This window comes from Tubulanus polymorphus, chromosome 3 (assembly GCF_964204645.1).
Source record: "Tubulanus polymorphus chromosome 3, tnTubPoly1.2, whole genome shotgun sequence".
Classification (NCBI taxonomy): Eukaryota; Metazoa; Nemertea; class Palaeonemertea; order Tubulaniformes; family Tubulanidae; genus Tubulanus; species Tubulanus polymorphus.
In genome coordinates, this window is record NC_134027.1 from 19,687,073 (window position 1) to 19,709,393 (window position 22,321).

The following is a 22,321-nucleotide window of genomic DNA, read 5'->3' on the forward strand; positions in this document are numbered from 1 at the left end:
TGAAATAATACAACACATTTTGCAAGAGTACACATAGGAAATCAGTTCTTACATTATATCAGAATCAAAAGTTCGTTTAACTCGGGCTAGAATTCTGGTTCCATTGCTTCATATTCTAATGAAATCCACTAGCATACCTTAGAATATCGCTTAGCTTAAGACTAAAAATTTGGTACCAGGAAACAGGGAAGAAAAGTGGGTGTACTGTACATCCGCAATTGACTTATTTCTCTCTGGTTGAATCAAGTTATTATTGAAATAGCATTCGAATAGCCATTTTATTTCTAAACATTGTGTCGTTCAGCTATCCTGCTGCAAATTTCGCAGTTGAAGTTTACTGGTGCCAGCTGATTTCTCAGTATCTCAAAAAATTTGCACATTCTAAGTCCGAGTCTAAAAATAGAAAAAGGTGCATTTAAGTAGGAAATAAAAGAATAGTGGCTAATACACCCTGGACTATATAGCCTATGGGGTGGGCCTAGTTTGAAGCACTGAGGTCCGAGGGAACAGCACTTAGTAAATAAATACTGAAATTAAACTTACAAAACACCCAGTACTTAAGATGATGTACTTGACAAGAAGTGTCTCCAGCTAAGCAAATCAACTTTGTCTATGACTCCTCCTTTTATAGATTCAGTAGTAGTCTAAAAATAAGAATCGGTACATTTTTCTAATAGTTGGTATGTCATTTCTTCAAAAAAAAACTAATTATTATCACACCACAGCAAATAACTAGTTGTTGAATGGTTTGCCCGATTAAGATTAATTGGTTGACGCTAATTAGTATGACCCATATGTAGGGGCCTACTGCATGCCGTTGGCGTCAATCCATTCCATTCCATTCCACAGTGATTTAAAAAGAAATTTAGTTAGATCCCTTTTGCCAAAAAGCTGCATCATTTATTTAACTAGCTGTCAAAATTAATTTACCTCCTACAGAGAATACCATAGTCCGTCGCCCATCAACGTGTTGACAAAAGAAAAGTTGCTCCATGTTTTATACATGAACGTTCAAATATGATATTTTGCGTCTTGCAGGGAATATTGAGCATACTCATAGTGTTTAAGTTGGCTTGCACGGTTTGTGAATGGGTTTTCCTCATTATGCTGCCTGTATATGTATGCATTAAAAATCCGGATTTCAAGCGAATTAATTTGTCCAAAAAGTGGACCTCTAGAAGTATACTCCACACATACTGTCCATTTGTTGTTGTTGTGTTTCCTTTTGTATTCTCATGTCTGTATACCCTACGTTTTATATGTTCTTTTGTAATTGCTTTATTATTTGTATACCTATATAACTCGTATTATTTGGTCAATAAAGTTAATCGTAATCGTAATCGTAAATTGTCTCTGTAACCGAAGGTAGACACTAAAACACGGTTCAGGACTCGGCAGCGGACACCGGCCCGGAAAATATTTCAGAACGTGTATTGTCGGTACCTAGCACGATTTCAGCGTTTTTCGGGAATTCCCTGAAATTTCGGCGTTTTTCGGAAATTCCCTGAAATGTAAGCGTTTTTATTTCAGCGTTTCAGCGTTTCAGTGATTCAGCTTTTCAGCGAAGTTCAGGAACCGATATGGGAGGCGGGCAAGCTACAACCTAAATTACCGTCTAAATCATCTAAGTTAGTTTCAGTGAGACATGTGATGTCATTATTGCTAATAAATTCACTAAATTCTGGGATATCGAGTTTAGCTATAAGGCCACATACATTCAGCGTAGAAAACTTTAATGATGATTCGATACAAGACATTTCACTTATGATTGCTGCATTTGCTGTACTAGTTAAATTTTGCTTATTTAAATCAGAAGTGTCAACATTTCGTATATTTACATCAGAAATGACAATGTTAGGAGTTACATCAGGTACATGATTGTTACTATTTACATCAGGGTATGTATCTAGAGGATTTACATGCGGGCCAACGATATTTCTATTTACATTTGGATTACTGTCACATAAGTTTACACTATTTACAAATTCAATAACATAACAACAACTTCGAGATACAAGAACAGTCCGGTCTACGAATTGTGCGTATAGTCCCTCCGCTGGTTCCTAGTGGCTGTCCATCGGTACGCGGTCACGGTTTTCGCGGATAACGAGTTTGTCCCGTACAAAGAAAGCTTGTTTTCCGTTTCGCTTTCGCGGCTCTCAGCTCGGGGAGCTTTTCGCATCTTCTCGCCGCCCATTTCTCAGGCACCTGCCCATTTATTCCTAAAGACCATCTTCACCCGTCAAGGGATTCGAACCCACTACGCTAAAGCTGTTCCCCGAACCCCTTGCGACCTCACGAGTCGTTGGAGTCGTTACTAGCCGACCAGAATCCGGTCGTACCAATCACAGCGCTTGTAACAAACCGACAGTAGACTTCTGTTTGTTTTCCCGTTAAATGGACCAATCAGCGAACGTTTAACCGAACAAGGAAGTATTTCGCAAATCGATATATGACGTCATGCGCAACAGCGCCAGTAATGAAATCACGCTACGTGAGGCCAGGGGTCAGGTATCACTCCCGAACTCGCTTCCACCAGCCCCCTGGCCTCACGAAGCGTGATTTGATTACTGGCGCTGTTGCGCATGACGTCATATATCGATTTGCGAAATACCTCCTTGTTCAGTAAAACGTTCGCTGATTGGTCTATAATAACGGGAAAACCAATAGAAGCCTAAAGTCGTTTGTTAAGCGCTGTGATTGGTACGACCGGATTCTGGTCGGCTAGTAACGACTCCAACGACTCGTGAGGTCAAGGGGTTCGGCGAACAGCTTTAGCGTAGTGGGTTCGAATCCCTTGACGCCGACGGGTGAAGATGAGCATCATTCATCATAGAGGATAAAGATAGATACCGGCAACCAGTCTTGTTCTTCTGTAATAAAGTGCTTTTGAAATTCTTTGAATTTGAATTTGGCAAGGAGAATCTTCACCCAGCACTGGCAGTGGTTGTCTCCACCAGTGATCTCCGTCGCTCTACGATCCTAGTGTAACCAACTCAGTGGTACATCAGACACTAAGGTTCTTGGTGAAGGAGAATCATGGCCGCCTCAAACGGCATTCCCGCTCAATTGATCGTTTTAGTTGTATTTGTATCAACCTCACGAGCAATCGACGACGAATTTCACGAAGAATTACTCATCAAACATTTACCTAATGGCCAACTTTATCTGAACTTTCAATTTTCAACAATCTGGAACTCTACATCAAGTGGCGAACTACATGAAAGTAAGTACTAAAGTAGTAAGACTCTTCACATTTGTATGGAAGCCCTGAGATAGGGATTTCAGGTCACGTGATCAAAATGTGTCATAATTAGCGTTTTCCACGCTTCAAATTTTCAATCGCTCATAAAAAACGTATTCTATATCCGATTGAAGCCAAACTTGCTCAGTATACTCAATTTACCGGTTATTTGATGTGGTGTAAATTTCATGAGTGTATCTTGCCTAGTTACGGAGCAATAAGTCGTAGTTCAGCGCGCGTCGGCTCATTTCTAGGAAACAAGATGGCGGCCATGTTTGTTCATGCATTTTTCAAACACGTGAAAAACGCATGCAATTTTTTGGGTCAAATCCGCGAGCCGGCTGCTGATTGGCTGGATATTTGACCTCAGAATATTTTAAGAACATGTTTCAAGTAGAGCATGTCGGTGCGTGCAAGTTTTGGTAGGCCTAGTTAGTCACCTAATCGTTGGTGGTAAGCTTTTTATAATCGGATGGGCTTATACCAACGTTAGGGATGACAAGGACCAAAACACGGTTGAAAAAAGTAACACTTCTAAAATATACTTTCTATTCACTTCAGTCCACAATTAATGGCTTAATTCACAAACTAACACAGGTAGGCCCTACCTTTCGAAATAATCCAATTTTATGTATGTTTCGAGTGGTTAATCAACATTATTTTGAGAAATTAATTAATTTCTCCACCAATTTCGCCATTAGCCGCCATTTCTCTGTATTGCACATGTGGCATGATAAGACAAGGGGACCTACAAGGATTTATATAAAACTTCCAAGACGAAACGACAATTTTTATTTTTGATGGTTTTCCAACTTATATTTCAAATCTTCATGTTTTCAACAATAAATAATGAAATAATAAATTCTGGTAAAAGAAAAATGTGAATAAGTGTTGATTTCTTAATTTTTTTTTCAATTTCGTCGTTTCGCTTCGTTAGTTTGTGCTGTTGTCCTGGCCTCACTCCACAGGTGCCAGCACCTCCAGTAATTTTCAAAATGGCAGCTGTTGAGGGTTTTTACTCTCACTTCACAGCCGATTTGCACATGGATTAAGATCGTCAGGTGAGGTGTTATAGGTATCAGACAAACTACGAATCTGTTGTGCGTCGATTACAACAAAAATTAGACGGATATCTTAAGAGACAATGAAATGCCAGGCAAATTACTCGTCAGTCAAATTGGCTGACGAAGATTTCATACAAAAATGACCTTCCCATTCCTGACTGTGGTTTGTGAAAATATCCGATTGTGAAACTAAACCACAGACAGGTTACTGACTATGGGTAGGCCCTGTATCACTCGGAAAAAGTCGTAAACATAATTCAAAGTGCTCATACGCTAAAATTAATAATTTTAACAACTTGCACTCTACTACATGATAAAATAAGATACTTTATATATTGTTTTCAATTATTACTTTTAAGATTGATTTAGTAGTCTTTCGCGGATTTTGACCTAAAGTCGGCAAGGCGCTTCAAATTGTTTACATCCGGGTCACTGCGGGCTCACACCGGCTGCCAGCTGATCAATCAAAACACTTCCTGGTTCATTTTTACCATTCTAAATGTCAATTTAGCAAGTAAAACGTCACTTTCACTCAATAAACTCATACTTTATTACGAAATCGGCAATATATAAGACGAATAATGGTTAGTCCTACCCAATTTAAAAACTTTGAGTGTTTTGCACAAGAATCCAAGTTTTGTCTAAATTTTAGCTCATTTTTTGCTAAAAAGAAATTTTATTTTTCCTATCTGCTTCACCTTTAGGTAATCATCTCATCTTGAATACTAGGATGTCCCTCTGAAAAGCAGTTGTTATTCATTTGTTCATGGTTTTTCAATTCCAATTGTCGACCCTTTCGCTAAATAACTGCCGCTGCTAGGCCTAAAATACCCACCAACCAATGGTTAATCAAATAGATTCTAGAGGATTATATTATCAATTTTCTTTTTCATTCGAATGACTTGCCTAGAAGGAGACCTTTAATTAGATAACAAACATGACATACTTTTGTAAAATTGACTTTCCGCAAAACAAGATGGCCGCCATTCCTCGAGCCTCAATTTGAGATATCATGATATAGATATTTCATGGGTAAATCTGTTAGGGCCTAGGGATCTCTAAAGAAGAGCAAAGGATTTTCCATTCATTTCAATTTGATTTAATTTCGGAAAACCATGTAGTACGTAGATCTCTTCAACGCTTTATCCTATTCTTCTGCGGCAAGTGAGTATCTGAAATATAATGATATTATTAGTATCTTTTATTTCAGAAGGCTTTAAAACATTTAACTTATCCACTAAGATTAGTTATTTCAAATAATAAAGGTCTATAAGGCCATATCGAATCAACTAAATACATTAAAGATGTAGTTAATAAGATTCAAGATGGCCGCCTTGATACTTACCTTATGGTTACCGTGGTAATCGGTATCACCCTGATGCACGATATCTTCGGTATATTATCTCAAAATTGATATTCCATGTCTTAAGTATCATTTATCTTGAGAAATAAACTAGTATTGCGTTAATGGTTATAGAAGTGGGTATTAATTAGATAATTAGTATGCATATTAGCCTAATTTACATATTTGTGCAATTACTTACATGAATCTAAACAAACTTTGTATAGACAACATACTGACCAAGTTTGGTTTTAAACAGATAAATATTCTCGGAGTTATATTGGTTTTAATGTTGAATTTAATTCCTTTATCTGGCTAAAAAGCAGCAAAACCTAGACACTTCCTGTCTGATACTTTCATTGGAAATGAACTAAAGTGTATTGCGCAATCGAATGACAAAATACCCCAAATTTCCACCCTTGGATTGCTCATAACTTTTGAACCGCTTGACCAATTTTGATTCTGTAAAGTGCTGTATGCTTATGCTATCCCCTTCTTCATTTTAAGCTATTAGAAAGACACATAGGACACAGAAATTTTCAACCTGAAATCCCTACCTGAGACGACATCTTGGGTTTATGAGCTCCCCAGTTCATAACTTCCTGAGTTTATGAGATTTCGAGTTTATTTGGGCATGCACAACACTATGAAATTACGCGCCTTAAAAAAATCATATTTTAATGATGTCAAATCCTTTTTCGCCATGAATAAGCCTAACTACAAAAATGATGTCCCACATCGATCAACCTAGACTGGTTGACTGTGTCCAATTCTGCACTGGCAGTCAACTAATGGTAGACCGGTAACTAGTCTATCATCAGCCATCTGCTTTCTTGATGGTTTATAGAAAACTAATAGATGTTAAAAATGTCTACTAATGAGCGTTTGTTATCTCTGTTATCTTTTAAACCTGAACAGACACATCGAGATTCGGCGGTGAATCGGAGTCACCCCCCTCACTACCGCGCACAGAAAATCGGAGCCACTCGAACTACCTGCCAGAGGCAGAACGGAGGCGCCATTGTCCCTTCAACATGCCATTAATTGCTGGTTATTCAGTGTCGTCTTAGTCCGAGACGCGGGCCTTTCATAGAACTTCGCGTTTACGTTCGATGTTTAAGTATCGGCGGCTTTTTGTCATTAAACAAACCCAGGAATTCATGAACTTGAGAACTCAGGAAGTTATGACGCAGAACTCATGAACTCAAGATGTCGTCTCAGAGCTTTCATACATTTGACAGCACAGGCACTCGCCGATGGGGTAGTAGGTCTACTAAACACCGACCAAAACCTTCCAATACAGACCAAAAGCTGTCCAATACCGACCAAAAGCTGCCAAACACCGACCAAAATCCTCCCAACCAAAATTCCCGGAAGATTGGTCACATTTGACGGTTAGGATAAAATCAGTGGAAATCTTGCCCAAACACCATCCATGACCATGAATTCGTTCCGTCTAGTGGCGCCACTTGAGAGCTTCGTCCTTGGCCAAATTTAGTTTTCCATTCCCAAAGCCGAATGAAAATCAAGAATTAAAACTGTAATAAAACTTAGAAATTTTTACGACCGATCAAAGCTAATAGGCCTACAATAATCATAGAAAAATTTGTAGAGTTGCATTTGCTTTCACACCCCGAGACAGGTATTATTTTACTTTTGGTCCGTAATAAAGTTATTTTTGGTCGGTATCATAGTTTTCTTTTTGTGGTTGTTACAATTTGGGTCGGTACTAATTTCACTTATGTTCGGTATTGGACGGCTTTTGGTCAGTATTGGACGGTTTTGGTCGGTATTTAGAACCACCGCGCCGATGGGCTTGGGATACAGTTTCTGGGGTTTTTGATAGTGTATTTGTGTTTTCACTCGTTATTCTGCAATAAATCTGAGAACAAACGTCTTGGTACTGATACGTTTAAAAAGATAAAGGCCGCTGGCTCCACACACGGCGACCTCACAAAATACTGAACAAACTGCATGGAGCAAGTTTAGAAATGGTTGGCAGCTGCTAATAACGTGATAGGAAAATTGAAAATCACTGGTAAAATACTTGAGAATATTGAATTCATGTAATGCAGTAAGAACTATTATACAGTAGTGTTCTCCATGGGTCAAATTTATAGCAGGGCACAGTAAGAAATATTAAACTTATTCTGCAACGACGATGCAAGCGCCGAAGGTGCGAAGCCATTGCGGGTGGTTTTGGGGTCCTCTGCCAAGAAAATTTTTTAATTTTACGCTCCTCAGAGTGTCTGAGACAGAAAACCACACTGGAATTCGTGAAAAGTCACATATGGTTTTAATGCTGGATGCCAAATATCACAAACTTCCTTTGTACATACATTTATTGATGATCTACAGACGCTAAACAAACTTTATTGATCAGAGACACTGCTATATGCAGCGCGCTCTCGTAGATACTGATAGTAGGCTCCGAACACTGAGCTGCCAATCATAGAAGTTGCCTACGTTCCAACTACTAGAACATTTCATGCATCCGATTTCACAACTTTGTAGGCACATCGTGATTTAGCTTCCCTTAAATTACGCATACGACAATGAAAACAATTTAAGCAGGGCCGTAAAAACATTAGGCAGGGTGCTGAGTTTTGAGCATGGCGGCATATAATTTTAGCAGGGCGGCCCGCCCTGCTAAAACAGCCCGTGGAGAACACTGTATGGGAAAAATAGTGATATGATAATAAGCCCCACTGCTATGAAAGTGGATGCAACTGACTGTCGAATGATACTTACGATAAAATCAAACCTGCAGCTCTGCTCAAACTTACTGTGTCAATTTAGCCCCACATATTAAAATAGGTGAAACTGGATATTTATATATTTTCTACTTTCAGATGACCATTACCATTTATTCCCGAAGTCGCTGGGTGAAATTTTAGCCAAGTACTCTGTGCAGGAATTACATTTAAGTCTTACTCAAGGAACTTGGCGGTATGGTAACTGGGGATATCCGATACAAAGTGCACCACCTGGTGCTGAATTGCTTGTTTGGTTTTTGCCATCGGCAACCAGGTAAATTATATTCATAACGGTACCCACACATCCGGAAAAATGGGGGGTTAAGTTTTTATGGTAGGTGATATTCCCTGCTAATCGGGAAAAGTTTTAATTTTTAGCCCACTTGGGACTTTAGTCCCAGCGGGCTATTGCGTTCACTTTTCGTCTGTCCGTCTGTAAACGGAATCCAGTTATTTTGGGAAGTTTTGAAGACGCTTCAAGGTAATGTCTTGATATTTAGTTTATACATGTGTCTACCCTAGACACATCTTCAGCCCAAAAACTGGCCCTCTCAGATTCAAGATGGCCGACTGGCAGCCATTGTTCTTCGTCAAAATCAGCACTTTTTGAACTTTTTGAGGGAAATTTTGAAGACGCTTAAATCAATTACCTTGATCTTTCATATATATTTGAATCACCCAGGGCCCATCACCATTAGAAAAATTGGGTCGATCGGACTCAAGATGGCCGTCATATGACCTTTTTAGTGCCCAAAAATGTCAATTTTGGCCCAAATTCTGAGTCCTGTAGCTTCCTACTGGTTTGCCATTTCTCATTGCAATTTTTGATGGGTATTCCTTGGAAAGGGTTGTTTTATACCTGAGCCAGGTATTTTTGATCGGCCAATTGTGACGCAATTGGCGGCCATCTTGGTATCATCAGTTCTCATTGGTAGGTGGGAAAAATTATTCCACATTATATTGATACCTAAGCATATTTTGTTACCATAATTAATTGCAAAGTTGTTGCTCATGACATCATCTATGATTGTGGTGAGTTTCAAGGACATTAGTTATTCTAAATGGTCACCAGGGGGCGTTGAATAGTAGAATAACTTAGTATTTCCTTATTAGATTGGTACCTAGGCATATTTTGTTACCATGATCAATTGCAAAGTTGTAGTTTATGACATGTTCTATGATTATGGTGAGTTTTAAGGTCATTGGGTTTTGAATATGGTCACCAGGGGGCGTTGAATAGTAGAATACTTAGTATTTCCATATTAAATTGGTAACGAGACATATTTTGTTATCACAATCAATTACAAAATCATAGCTGCTGACATGTTCTATGATTGTGGTAAGGTTCAAGGTCATTGGTTTTTGTATATGGTCACCAAGTGGCGTTGAACATCGAAATTGTTAGATCGTTGAGCATTGGAAACCACTTCCCAAGTGGGCATGGTGTCCCTGGACCCCTAGTTGTGTATAACATTTCTTGTTCACGATGGATATTTTGTCATTATTTTCTATAGAATTGGGCATCTAACATAATTTCCATCATTTCCAATTAATGGAACATTGGGATATGCGATGTGGTAATGTCAATTAAATTCAATTATATTCAACCACAATTATCAGCATGCTAGTACCACAACTTCAGCTGGTAGTGCCACCTACGGGAAATGTTGTAAGTTATGGAATGCTGCCTGTCAAACTGGATTTCTCGACTCGTTTTTGAAAGGTTACTTGCCTGTAACAAATGATACAAACTCAGCCTCAGAGAATACCTGATGATCAAACCAGTCTGTAGTGGCTGGTTAGTGATTATTACAACGAATATTAATCAGCGATATTTAGCCTGCAATTTTTGCTGAATATTTTTCTTATGACTCAACTAGAGACATTTTTCAGGTTGGACCGTGCGGGATATATTTGTGTGTTGTTAGCACATAGGCCTATGTATGTTTGTATGCTTTAATTTGGTCGCAGGAGGCGAGGGATATTGTCGTCGCTGTATGTTGTTCCCGCTGTTTAGGGGCTTAAGTTTTTGGTTGATTTTCTTGTGACTTAGGTATGTTTGTTTTAGGTATGAGGAGGATGAACCCTATTGTTTTTGACATATATAAGTCATCCAAGATGGTCGTCACAGTCATTTTGATGTGTAAAATAGCCATTTTGGAGCTTGTTTCCGCTCTACAGTCTACAGTATCTGAACAATTTTCCAATTACTTTATCTGTGGTTTTATGATAGAGGGAGGATGAGCCCTATTGTTTTTGACGTATAGGCCTATAAGTCATCCAAGATGGCCACCACAGTCATTTTGGTGTGTGAAATGGCAACTTTGGAGCTTGTTCCCATCCTACTATTTACAGTTTCAGACCAATTTTCTTATTACTTGATCTACGGTTTCATGATAGAGGGAGGATGAGGGATCGTTTTTGACATATATAAGTCATCCAAGATGGCTGCCTGCCACTATCATTTGGTTGTGTAAAGCAACTTAGGCGGTTGTTCGCAATCTACAGTCTACAGAACTTTCTTCTTACTTGGTCTGTGGTTTATGGTAAAAGGAGGATGACCTCTATTGTTTTTGACATGTCAACAATTTCGTATCACCTAGAAGGCATGACTTTACAATCATTCTAGGCAAACAAAAGTGCAACATAAATGGCAAGCTGATGTAATATGAGTTGTATACTTCGCAACACGGAAATTTGATTTTACTGATTTGAATTGAACTTGAAAGATGTTTCCTTTTCCACAAATACCTTACAAATGGTGTTGAATGAATAAACTACTGACTGAATAAAGTTACTTCTTACAAATTTTGTACCATACTACATGTCTTATGAACGAAATCATCATTGGTAAATGCTGGTAATACACAACGCTGCTCATCATTGGACCCTTCCAATTAAGTTGTTATAAACCTGCAAATGAACCCCACTTTTCTTAAAGAGTAGGATCATGCTTACTTTACAGCGCCCGAGAATGACAAAGATTGTCAACGTTTTGTAGTCCATTTGTATACATCAAAGTAAAGACAAAAATTATCAAAATCATGAATATCGCGGAGACTAAATATTTTTGAACAGAATAGTTTCTTATTCCTGTAGAGCTAGAAAAAGAATGTCAGTCACCCTTTGAGCTAATGGTTTCTGTGATCACTGGGAGTGTTGACTATTGAAATTGGTAAATTGTCAAGCGTTTAATTCATACCATTTCCCAAGTGAGCATGGTGTCCCTGGACTTCTAGCTTTGTCTTGTGATGATCTAAGAGGCTTGATTTATCGCATCCTCATGATCCGGTATCACTAACGACATATCGCCCTTTTTTGGAATTTAATGAATGCTTAATTCATTGCACACATGCCATTTTTTTTATCTGACAATTTTTGAGACATATAATGGCACCCTTGAAAAGAGCACCCAGTTATGGGCAACCATCCCCGCCAAATAGACTTGTATGTTCTTGATACTCTTTGTTTTCATCTGCACAGATAATCAGGAACGATCACGCAGGTCAAGTTACAGGGCAGCCCACAAAACCCACAAATTCATTGGACAACAATTTAATTTTCTTCCTCTTCTGTAAAATTGGTAGCATGATCTGTTTGTCTTCGGTGTTGCTTCTTCAAACAGGATTTTAAAGATCGGGGAAATCAGAGAATCCTGGATTTTCAGCAAAAGTCACCCTCAGGGAATTTTAATTTTTGATGTCTTTGTTGTTGCTTGAATGGCACAAGGGACCACTCGTGAATAAACAGAGCAAGTGAGGATAATCTGGAAATTCAAGTGGAGGGTTCAGGGATTATTAATAATTTTTGACTCTGAGCTATACCTTCCTTTTCATACCTACAAAAATATTATATACGCTGCTTGCCTGCTGGAAAGTCATGGATTTCCATTTAACAGAATCAACAGCTATCAGATGAAATATATCCGACCACCTTTTCATGAGGGGGGCATACTGTATTCACTTCGTTGTCTGTCCGCAAAGGTTTCTGTACCCTAGCACCTAAACCTTTTGACAGATTTTTCTGAAATTCAACAATTGACCTCAGGTAAATGATTGCGGGTCCTGTAAGTAAAAAAAGTCAAGTTTACCAGAAGCTGTTTTGTATTTTTCATGTCCGGGCTTTAACTCATAGGAATTTGGAGACATTTTTTGGATGGGTTATCCTAGAGACTAGCGTAACTTATACCGGTATGATTCCAGGTCCTGTAGATCAAAGGTCAAGTTCACCGGAAGCTGTTTTGTATTTTCCATTTCCGGGCTCTAAATCACAAATAGTTGAGATAATGTGTTGAAATTTTATGGATGGTTTAGCGCAGAGACCATATGCTTGGGGTGTATTTACAATTTTACACTCACCTGATGTGGGAGTATTAGTCGTTGTCTGTGACATTCTAGCTATTTTGGTGTACCTTTGCCAAAACAACTGCAAAGTAGAAGCAGAGGCCCTTTAGGTGTTAACAGATTATGTGGACCAATGAATCAGGTGTTCAAAATGTTCAAAGCAGCCTGCAAGGAAAGAATCATGTATTTATCTTAAATTTGACGTAGAACACAAAAATATGAATGAACAAAAACGAACTTTATATGCCAGCCTGCCATTTATTATTTGGTGGAAAATCCTTCACTGTGCAAGAATATTCATCAAAATATGCCCACAAACGTTAAGAATATGCTCTATTTAAGAATCTCTGACTTCAGAAGTAGCCCCTTGTTGACATGTATTCTTTATTTCATCGCAGTCTCAGTAAGATATGGACTGAATTGAATAACGCATTGTCTGGACAGATTTGCGCATCTTTGAATTTCATGGACGCTAAATCAACAGTCATACCGAAGTGGTCATTTCGTCCCCGCGGAGCTACGCACAAGAATTACAAGCGCTTATTTCGTCATGTTCGTTACGCTGCTCTACCACGTGAAGTCGTCTGTACAGAGAATTTAACGCCATGGAAAAAACTGCTTCCATGTTCGTCAAAGGTGAAATAAATTTTCCAAACCTTACTGGGTCCCGATTTTACTTGATTGTTTGCTTTTTGAAGTTGCGATCACACAAAAGTCTTTTTGGGTCAAATAAAGGCCTGTTTCAGATGAGGACAGGGCCAATCGTTTACACTAGCGTCAACTCAGTCTGTGGCTAGTTATTTGATTGAATTGTTAAAAAGTTAGTTATTTAGTTTTCAAATTAGACACATGCTAAATATGACTAGGGCCTGGTCCAGGCCTGTTAGTCTCGGGCCAAATCATCTGCGGGTGATCGTGACTGATGCTTAACCTTATGCCCAGAGTTTCTAGAGAGAGCAGTGTTTTCCATTCCTTGCGTAGCACAATGATGGAAAAAATACATTATGGTTTGAATATCAATAGCGCTGCAGGGTAAAAAGTTTTTAATTTTTACAATTGGTGAGATACGTTCATAAAAATACTGATCAGGCTGGAAAAGTAATACAAACATATTTTCAGGCTTGCAATTATAGAGGATGCTGGAAATTTAGGTAGTGAGATTTAGATTTATATAGGAAACAATCTGTCCCATAAAAAGTTTAATGGAGAACACTGGGATTAATACCTGCTTTAAACAACTCATATTTAGGCAAATCCAGGAAGAAAGACACTAAATATTTGGATGAATATATGAAAGCTGTGGGTACTGGAGTGTGTAATGGGTAGTGTAGTGTGATCTGTGTGCATTTGTGGCTAGCACACAGATCACATTGTTCATTGGGGTTTGGTCCAGGACTCGCGAGATTTTCAACAACACGGAAGTAACGTGTAATAAATTATGACTTGAATTGCATGACTACCTACCACCCCTCATTATTGTTGGAAAACTAAACGTTCCCCACTGACTAAAAATTAGTAATAACGTTTTAGAAATGGCCAGAATTTTAACTTGGGTTCTATCTCATTTTTATTTTACAATTGCTTTTGGTATAATTTTTTTTTAAACGGCCGTTAAGGCTTCATGTTTCGTCTGCAATTCACTGCAAATAGTTACGCAACTACGCACATTTCAGTGTTTTTGGCAGCTGTACACTCAATCGGCACCGTTCGTGACTAGCTTCACTGCGGAATTATCATTAATTAACATCGCCATATCACATCATCAACTTATATTGTGCCTTAAAACCCTAACAGCCGAAATAATTGAAATGCACACACGATTTCTATCATTGAAAATTGAGAGAGTGGCCATGTTTGTGTTCTGCTGCTTCTCGTAAATCCCGCGCGGTGGCGCAACCGCATGGAGTGGGGCCAATACGTCTAGAACACTGGTACAAAATATGTGCCAAGATCAATGGAGACCGATCGCATGGTAAATATACAATCATCAGTTGTAAGGAGCTTGTGCAGGTTGCAACTGGTGATGATTGCTCTGCCTCATTAAAATCACAACATGTGAGGTAGATTTTCGTAATAGATTAAAGTAATATCGGCTCAGCGTTGCTCCAAAATATACTGGTCTGAGAAAGTATTTTTGGCCTGTATGAGGTGCGCAGCCTGTGTTGTATCATTGTGCTACATATCTGAATCCCTGATTCTGGAGCTGGTTAATCACAGCTCAGATTACAGCCTATAGGCTTGGATTGATTCAAGTTATGATAAATTGTTGAGAATTTGCTCTTTCCAGGTTGGTTTAGCAACTTTATTCAACGCTGTGAAGTTGTATGACAGTAAATATCACTCATTAAGTATCAACGTAAGATCTGTTTGTCACAATACGAATTGTTCACAAACTTCATTGGAACTTGTCCAAAGTTTGGCTGTTGTTTTCGATCTTCCTGCTAAAAATTTTGGCCGAGCTGGTAAGGAAACTTTTCTTGTATTTTCAAGTCGAATTACCTAATAGACCTAATAAGTCTAATAATTCACCACTTTGAATGCTATAGGCTAAGTGTAGTAAATATTGTCGAACTTTGACTGTGAATTTATAGCTATTTCATGTCTCATAAGGTTAGCGCTTATAAAGCTGAGCTAGCCTCATAGGGTTAGGGTTATGATGAAAGAATAGAATATTGGTAACTTGGGAATGTGAGATGAAAATTGAAATATACCTTATGATTAACAGTACATGATTCAATCTTTAAGTTTAGATTTGTCAATTTCAGGTCCATAACTTTAATTGATGAAGATATTGTCCATGCATTTTTGTTTTGTTCTATCATCATTGCATTACCCTAATGAGAATTTACCTAAAAAATTATTGTTAGGCTATTTAGTCTGGGTCGAGCTTTAAGCTTGACCTACTGTAATATTCTTTTCAGATTGGTCTTTCAAAAAGTTGTTTGGCCGAATGTTAGCATCAACCTGCCCTCTAGCAAAAACCAGTTACATTTATGTCGATGCAACAAATAATCAGGTAAAGTGAAATATGTGGAAATGGAATTTTATCATATCGAACTCAGATATTGAGCATTATATACTGCATATTTCTGCAATTTACTACAAACTTGATGAATGATATGTTGAACAGCTTAGAATTACTTAACGTAAATCGGGTATCATTTGCGTTTTGAAAGCATCCACAAATTCTGGAGAGAATGTAATACTGCACTTATGCCTTGCAACGATCTTTTTTATATTCCTTTTTTGCAGAGTTCAGCGCCCTATCATTTGACAGTAGAGCCAACATTAAGAAGAACATTTACCAGGGGTGGATACACTAGACAAGTTGCTGTTTATGACATACACGATGTTATTGGTCGAGAACGATTAGTGAATCTTGGGGCTAATTTTGACCATGCAGTAAAATTCGTTGATGTTAAACCACTTCCTTTATACGCGCATCGTTTTACTACAGGTAAATTATGGGAAGCTATGACACCAGCTATTCCACCAGATGGCGTGAGCGCTTAGTCTTGTCAGAATCAGTTCATAAGCCCTCAACTCTGAACTGAATATTAAGGCTTCTGACTCCAAATACTGTCAGGACTGTCTAAAAATGTCGGATGAATTTCTACTCAGTGTATGGTACTCAATATCGATTGATTTATAGAATTGAGAGATGTGCGCTCGATTTTAACTGAAATGTAGATCAGATTGGATTTGGAAGAAGGGGTAATACTAGCAATCCTGGTTTATCCTTACAACGTATGAAATTTATCGTATTATTTTTTCTATTTGCTTTAGGATATGGACAGGAAACAGGAGGGATATCTACACAGATTTATAATAATAATGATCAGGAGTTATCTATAATTTATATGGAATCAGCTCCATGGTATATACAAGTATTCTTACATACCATGAAAATTGAGAGCAATGGACAAATAATCAATGCAAGTAAGTTGGCTGGCAATACTGGCTGACTATATTCAGTCTTAACTGATGAGACCCTTCTAAGATTCATCTGACGCAGATCATCTTGTACAGAACTTATGTTTTAAGTTTTAAGCAAACAGTGAAACTCGCTTAATCCGGATCAGTTTAATCTGTATTTTAATCAAATCCGAATGTCATTTAGGTCGATCTCTACTTATATGTTTCTTCTGGATGGATTTCATGAAGGTTGGACTGATCCAAATTATGCGATGTCCACTTTAGAATCTTTGTTTTGCTTTGTTTTCAAATGTTGTTTCCCTCAAACATTATATACACCTTTGACATTCCTCACAGACAAGTTCATTATACTCATTCGAATGTTTTTCAGTGATGGGCAATCTGCAGGGGCAGATCCAGAACCCAAAAAAATGGGAAGAGCTAAGCAAAATGCACATGTATAATCAATGAGGCCGATGGCATTGTACATACTATGATCCACAAATATCAAGTGCCGTAGGTTCAAGCCCCTCCCCGAGAAAATTTGAAAAAGAATACATTATTTTCTAGAGCATATAGAGTGATTCTAGAACAAAAATATATGCAATATATAGCATATTTGTGATGTGAAGCAGTATCATTGATATAGCCTCTGGGGGAATAGAAATTTATGGTTTATTGTCGTGGATTCAAACCTTACGTACCGTATTTACCGGCCGATAAGCCGATTATCTAGCCTAAGCTGCAATCTGACCTAAAAATCACTTAAGATGGTTCCAATGATTGTCAAAATCAAAATCAAGAAAACAGTCTGTATTAATTTGAGGTCAATATTTACTACCATTTATCAGTTTGAACTGTTTTGTTCCTTTTATCATCACCTCACAGCAGCAATGTAATACATCTGTAGGCCTATATATGCGCGTGAGTCTATACGTATATTGTACCACCACTAAGCAATGAAAGTTTACAGCATTCTCGCACATCAGTGGCGTGTATTGTGCTATTGTTTGTAAGACCCTTAATTAAAGCAAACTTATAGACAAATCAGTGAATTAACTAATGGAAATTAATTGGTTTTCAATTGCTTAACTTAGGGAAATTAATTGGTTTTCCAATACATGTTATATGAAACCTGAAATACGCTGAAGACATATACATGTCCAAGACCATACTATCTCTACTGCCATGGATATAGTCCCATAATGCTATATCATATATAACTGATAATCTGATAAAAAATGGACTGTAACGCGTCATTTGCCTGTATCCATGATCCTAGCTATGACTATCATAGCCTGTTGTATTTAGGTTCCCAAAATCGTGATGAATTATGAAAAGTTTTGAAGGGCTTACCTTTCAGTGCGCTATTACTATAACATGTACACTAACTACATTGTCAGACACGCATTTTATTATTGAAACAGTTCATTACATTGAAATAAACTAAAATAAGAACACTCATGCATCCACTCACTACTATGTAGTCAATTCTAAACAGTGTTTTCGACCATATGGACCTTATGGTCCTCTTATTTTGATGACTTGGTATATGGCTTGCTTTACCACATGTTGAATTTAGCCATATTATTGCTGTGCAGTTCATATGATACTTGCCACTTGCCTTGTCCTTGACTAGTTGGTTTCTGTATTCGTTCACCAGATGCATTGAAAACGTAATAATAACATGATATTTCCATATATTGGTACCTATATACAATGGTGCATATTTTGTACCCACAATCTATTGCAAAATTGTAACTCATAGCATGTTTTATTAATGCTGTGAGTTTCAAGGATTACTGAATTTGTTCAGCAGCTGGTTTTGTATAGTGCAATTTGAAGTTGTCAAGCATTTCATTAAGTGGGCATGGTGTCGTTAGACCCGAGTTTCCTATATTTTGAATCGCAATGAATTGCCAAGGCAGTGAATTATGTATTTAAATTAAATTTTGCATTGACCTTGATAATGATATAACTGCAATGATGATTCCAGGAATTTTTAGTGGATAATTCCTTTGAATATATATATCTCTGTATATTTCAATAGATCTGCTAACTGGATTCAATACACTTATAAGGTATTTTGAATATCTTTCTTGTATTTCAGCGAGAATTCATTATGAACCAGGGCAAACTCGAAAAAAGCCATATCTACTAGAAGTTGTATTTACTTTACCCCCTCGATCTGTCACAAAATTCAGTATCGAATTCGAAAGGGCTTTATTGAAATGGACTGAATACCCACCGGATGCTAATCATGGATTTTACATCAATTCGGCTGTGATAAGTTGTATATTACCAGATGGAAGATTCTACGAGGCAGCGTCGATCCATAATTCAATCATGGCAAACAGGTGAATAAATGTATCGAAATAATTTAGAGGGCCTTACTGAATTATTTGGCCTACTGCCCTGATCAAAGTCTAGTGGAACCTCATTTTAGCAAACTGCTTGGGCAAAAATTAAAAGTTCATAGTATTCATTGGTTTGTTAGATCAATTTGACATTATAAAGTTTACTTTCATGGTAACACTTGTGTAGAACATCATTTACACAAAGGAAACACCCCCTGGTGGGATGAAACACTAACAAACAGGTTTTAGACTTTTTAGAAATGAATACTATCGGTATTCACTGAGGGACAACTATAAACTATAACATCAATTGAAATAGAATATTAATGTAAATTATGTAAAATAGCAGATCCTCTCTGGTAACTTAGAGTGGTAAAGAATGGTTGTTTGGAGTCACATGTGTATAGACAAATCCCGCTAAGTCCAGTCCTTTGGCATTTTCAACCTTGACTCCTGTGATATTTATATTCTTTTCTTCCTATTTGTCAAAACTGCGCTTTTGTTATGTTGATTGAACATTTTAAGACTTCAGATCGTGTTATAGTTTCCACGGCGAAACAATTGGAAGAATTTCTGCTAATTTTACGTTTTCTTGATGTTTATATTTCAACCGTGTTGGATGGCAGCTGGCTTTACAACAACAATGGCTTCTATTGGGCATCCTAATTACAAACAGAAAGCAATCAAAATTAAGAATCTGTGACAGCGTTTAGACCCTTTCTAATGACTTGGATAATTCATTCTATTCACGGCTAAATAACAGGGATGATAATTTTCCGCTGTTCGGCAGTTTTTTCGCCTTTTCAATCAATTTTTATCATTTCTCAGATCGATGCAAATCCGTTGAAAAAAATGGGGGGGTGAGGATAATGGCATCTTAAGGATAGATTGGTACGACCGTATGGCTGGTATGACTGGAAAATTCAGCATTGACTAGCGTACCTTACCTGGTGGATATTCCCTTGCCACAAACTAAATCCTATAATGCTACAGTCTGAATTCATTTCATTATGATTTTTTATTTCTCATTTCAGTTTTGAGGACAATTCAACTTTTTTTGTTCGTCTACATACAGAAAGCTTGCTAGTGTCACTACCAACACCAGATTTTAGTATGCCTTACAACGTTATATGTTTAGTTTGTACAGTGGTAGCCATCGCATTTGGCTCGGTTCACAATATGACCACGAGGAGATTTACTATTGCTGATGAAAATGATAATCTTGGATTTTTTGCGAAACTAAAGAAGAAATTGATGGGAAAACCAAATGAGCAAGAGATGACTGAATCAAAGGAAAAGCAATCGTGATTTGAAATGTCATTCCATATGTCTCAATTCAATAGGTGGAAAATTACATTCCCACGGAGTCAGGTTTTTTGGAATTAGACCAAGGAAACCACTAGACTGTAAGAGTAGCATATCGTCATGTTTCACAAATCTAGAATGATCCTTAATTTAGGGAGTGTTTGTATCTGCAGCCTACTTTTCCAAAGCCACTGACACATGAAATAAAGGTTAAGATCTGGCAAGAAGAAGGACAAAGAAAAGCATTTCATTAATTATAAAATTTTCAGGATACCAATTTTGGAAAGATTAAGGTTTCTGTAGTTTAAGTAGTTGAAGTTGACACTGCTGAAGTCTGACCTTTTGAGACTGTAAATGTTTCAAGAAGCATAGATTGTTAAAACAGTTTTGACTAGATCCAACTTGAACAGCAGTTTCTGTGTAATGCCTTGATTCATTGATGCCGGTTATATCAGCTATTGCACTGCTCTTTCATAAGTTTGAAGAATCCAGTTGACTAGAATCTCAGATACTGATCACATAACCTTATGGTTCATCTGAAACCTTCATTCTGTTAGAGATTCATGTATCCTGGGCATAGCAGCTATTGTAGGGGGTTGTTCTTGGAAAGTGGAAGTGGAGCAACAGTATACTCTCGACTCAAGTTGAATCTCTTGGGACTCAAATCAAGCCGAACCTGAATGGAATTATAAACCAATTTTCAATGAAAACTTTGGCTTACTGTTGGCTTAATATGGTTATTATAGCAATAAAGCTATTACCTGGACAATAAGAATGATTAACTACTTCGATCATGTTTATCTGATTTCCAATGAAAATCATTATTTGTTCTGGTAACATATGCCAGAACAACTTGGTTTCATCTTAGTCATAGAAATGGGAATTCATATAGGTCATAGGGTTTTGGTCATGAAATCCCACTTGTCAATATCTGCTTACCTTACACCTATCGCATCGTAACATTTCTTGACCTGGGTTATTCCATGGCACGGTTTAATCATTCAGTTCACATTTGTGTTATCTCAGTTTTATCATCATTAACAAATTCTTTAGTAAAGAGCTGTGCTTTTGCTCTTACTCATCAAGTGTCTCCATTGATCAGTAGGTCAGGTTGCTGCTGGATGAACTCTGCGAACCAATACATCATCTACATCTTCATACTTAAAATTGTAGGCCCTTGTCAGATGAGCTTTTTAGTGCCGATGTATATCGTCGGTCGGATTCAGGCATTATTTTATGACAGAAACATTAATAATTTGCTTCCGAGATAGCAGCAGCCTGTAGAACCAATTAACAAATTTTTTGTGTAATGATTGTAAATTTCTGTCAATTTTCAAATACATTTTTGTATAATTCAAGTTATGATAAACTTCTCTGTTTTGTCGTATTCTTTGATGAGTTCTTCAGGAATGCTGCACAAGATGGAAATGATTTGCAAGCATTTATGGTGGGATTGCATATTGTTCAGTCAGGGTTTTCAGCCATTCTAATGTTAACATGTGGTCTAGGCTGTAATTAAAACTTCCACGGAGTAGTTCGTGTCTCGTGCAATTCATTCATTCATTGAGATATCACTCGCAGAGAGAACCCGCCCTATACAGAGTTTATTGGCTAACGTTTATGGACTATACCATTATGGAAAATAGTGTGGGTTGGACTACTGTCTCGGCGATTACACTATGCTTTGTAAGGAAGGTAGGTATGGCCTATGTGCTATTGCTACTACATCTATGGCCATGCATTTTATTATTAAAACAAATAGTTGCATTGAAATGAACTTTGTAAAGTCTTGAAAAATGAATTTCTTTTCTCAATTCCTTAGAGGAATTTTTCAGAATTAGGAGAAAATGTCCCTTAACGGAAGAAACAAAAACAGCAGCACGGAAACTCTGTTAGCCGAAGCATATTGGTTTTCCTATCATTAACATCAGATTCTTTCTGCGTAGAAATTTAGGGGGGGCGCATTTTCATTGGGAACTGTCAAAACTGGCAACT

At 37.6% G+C, this 22,321-nt stretch overlaps 1 protein-coding gene across 3 annotated transcripts; it reads left to right on the forward strand.

The window, feature by feature from the left end:
- Positions 1-2,874: 2,874 nt before the first annotated feature.
- On the forward strand, positions 2,875-21,649 carry LOC141901448 (GPI-anchor transamidase component PIGT-like). 3 transcript variants are annotated; one of them, XM_074788677.1, is made up of 9 exons: positions 2,875-3,226; positions 8,503-8,680; positions 13,148-13,385; positions 15,037-15,211; positions 15,671-15,765; positions 16,002-16,206; positions 16,536-16,688; positions 18,775-19,021; positions 20,056-21,649. In XM_074788677.1, the coding sequence occupies exons 1-9, from the start codon at positions 3,040-3,042 to the stop codon at positions 20,327-20,329; spliced, it is 1,752 nt and encodes a 583-aa protein (XP_074644778.1). In that variant the 5' UTR covers positions 2,875-3,039; the 3' UTR covers positions 20,330-21,649. The 3 variants fall into 3 exon arrangements, with proteins under 3 accessions (XP_074644778.1, XP_074644779.1, XP_074644780.1); XM_074788678.1 differs by having other exon boundaries at positions 13,154-13,385; XM_074788679.1 differs by lacking the exon at positions 20,056-21,649 and adding an exon at positions 19,850-20,008.
- Positions 21,650-22,321: the final 672 nt, after the last annotated feature.

Coding starts and splice junctions, on each gene's coding strand:
- LOC141901448 (XM_074788677.1), top strand. CDS start 3,040: ATGGCCGCCTCAAACGGCATTCCCGCTCAATTGATCGTTTTAGTTGTA. Junction 16,207..16,535: donor CGCGCATCGTTTTACTACAG/GTAAATTATGGG, acceptor TATTTGCTTTAG/GATATGGACAGGAAACAGGA. Junction 19,022..20,055: donor AATTCAATCATGGCAAACAG/GTGAATAAATGT, acceptor TTCTCATTTCAG/TTTTGAGGACAATTCAACTT.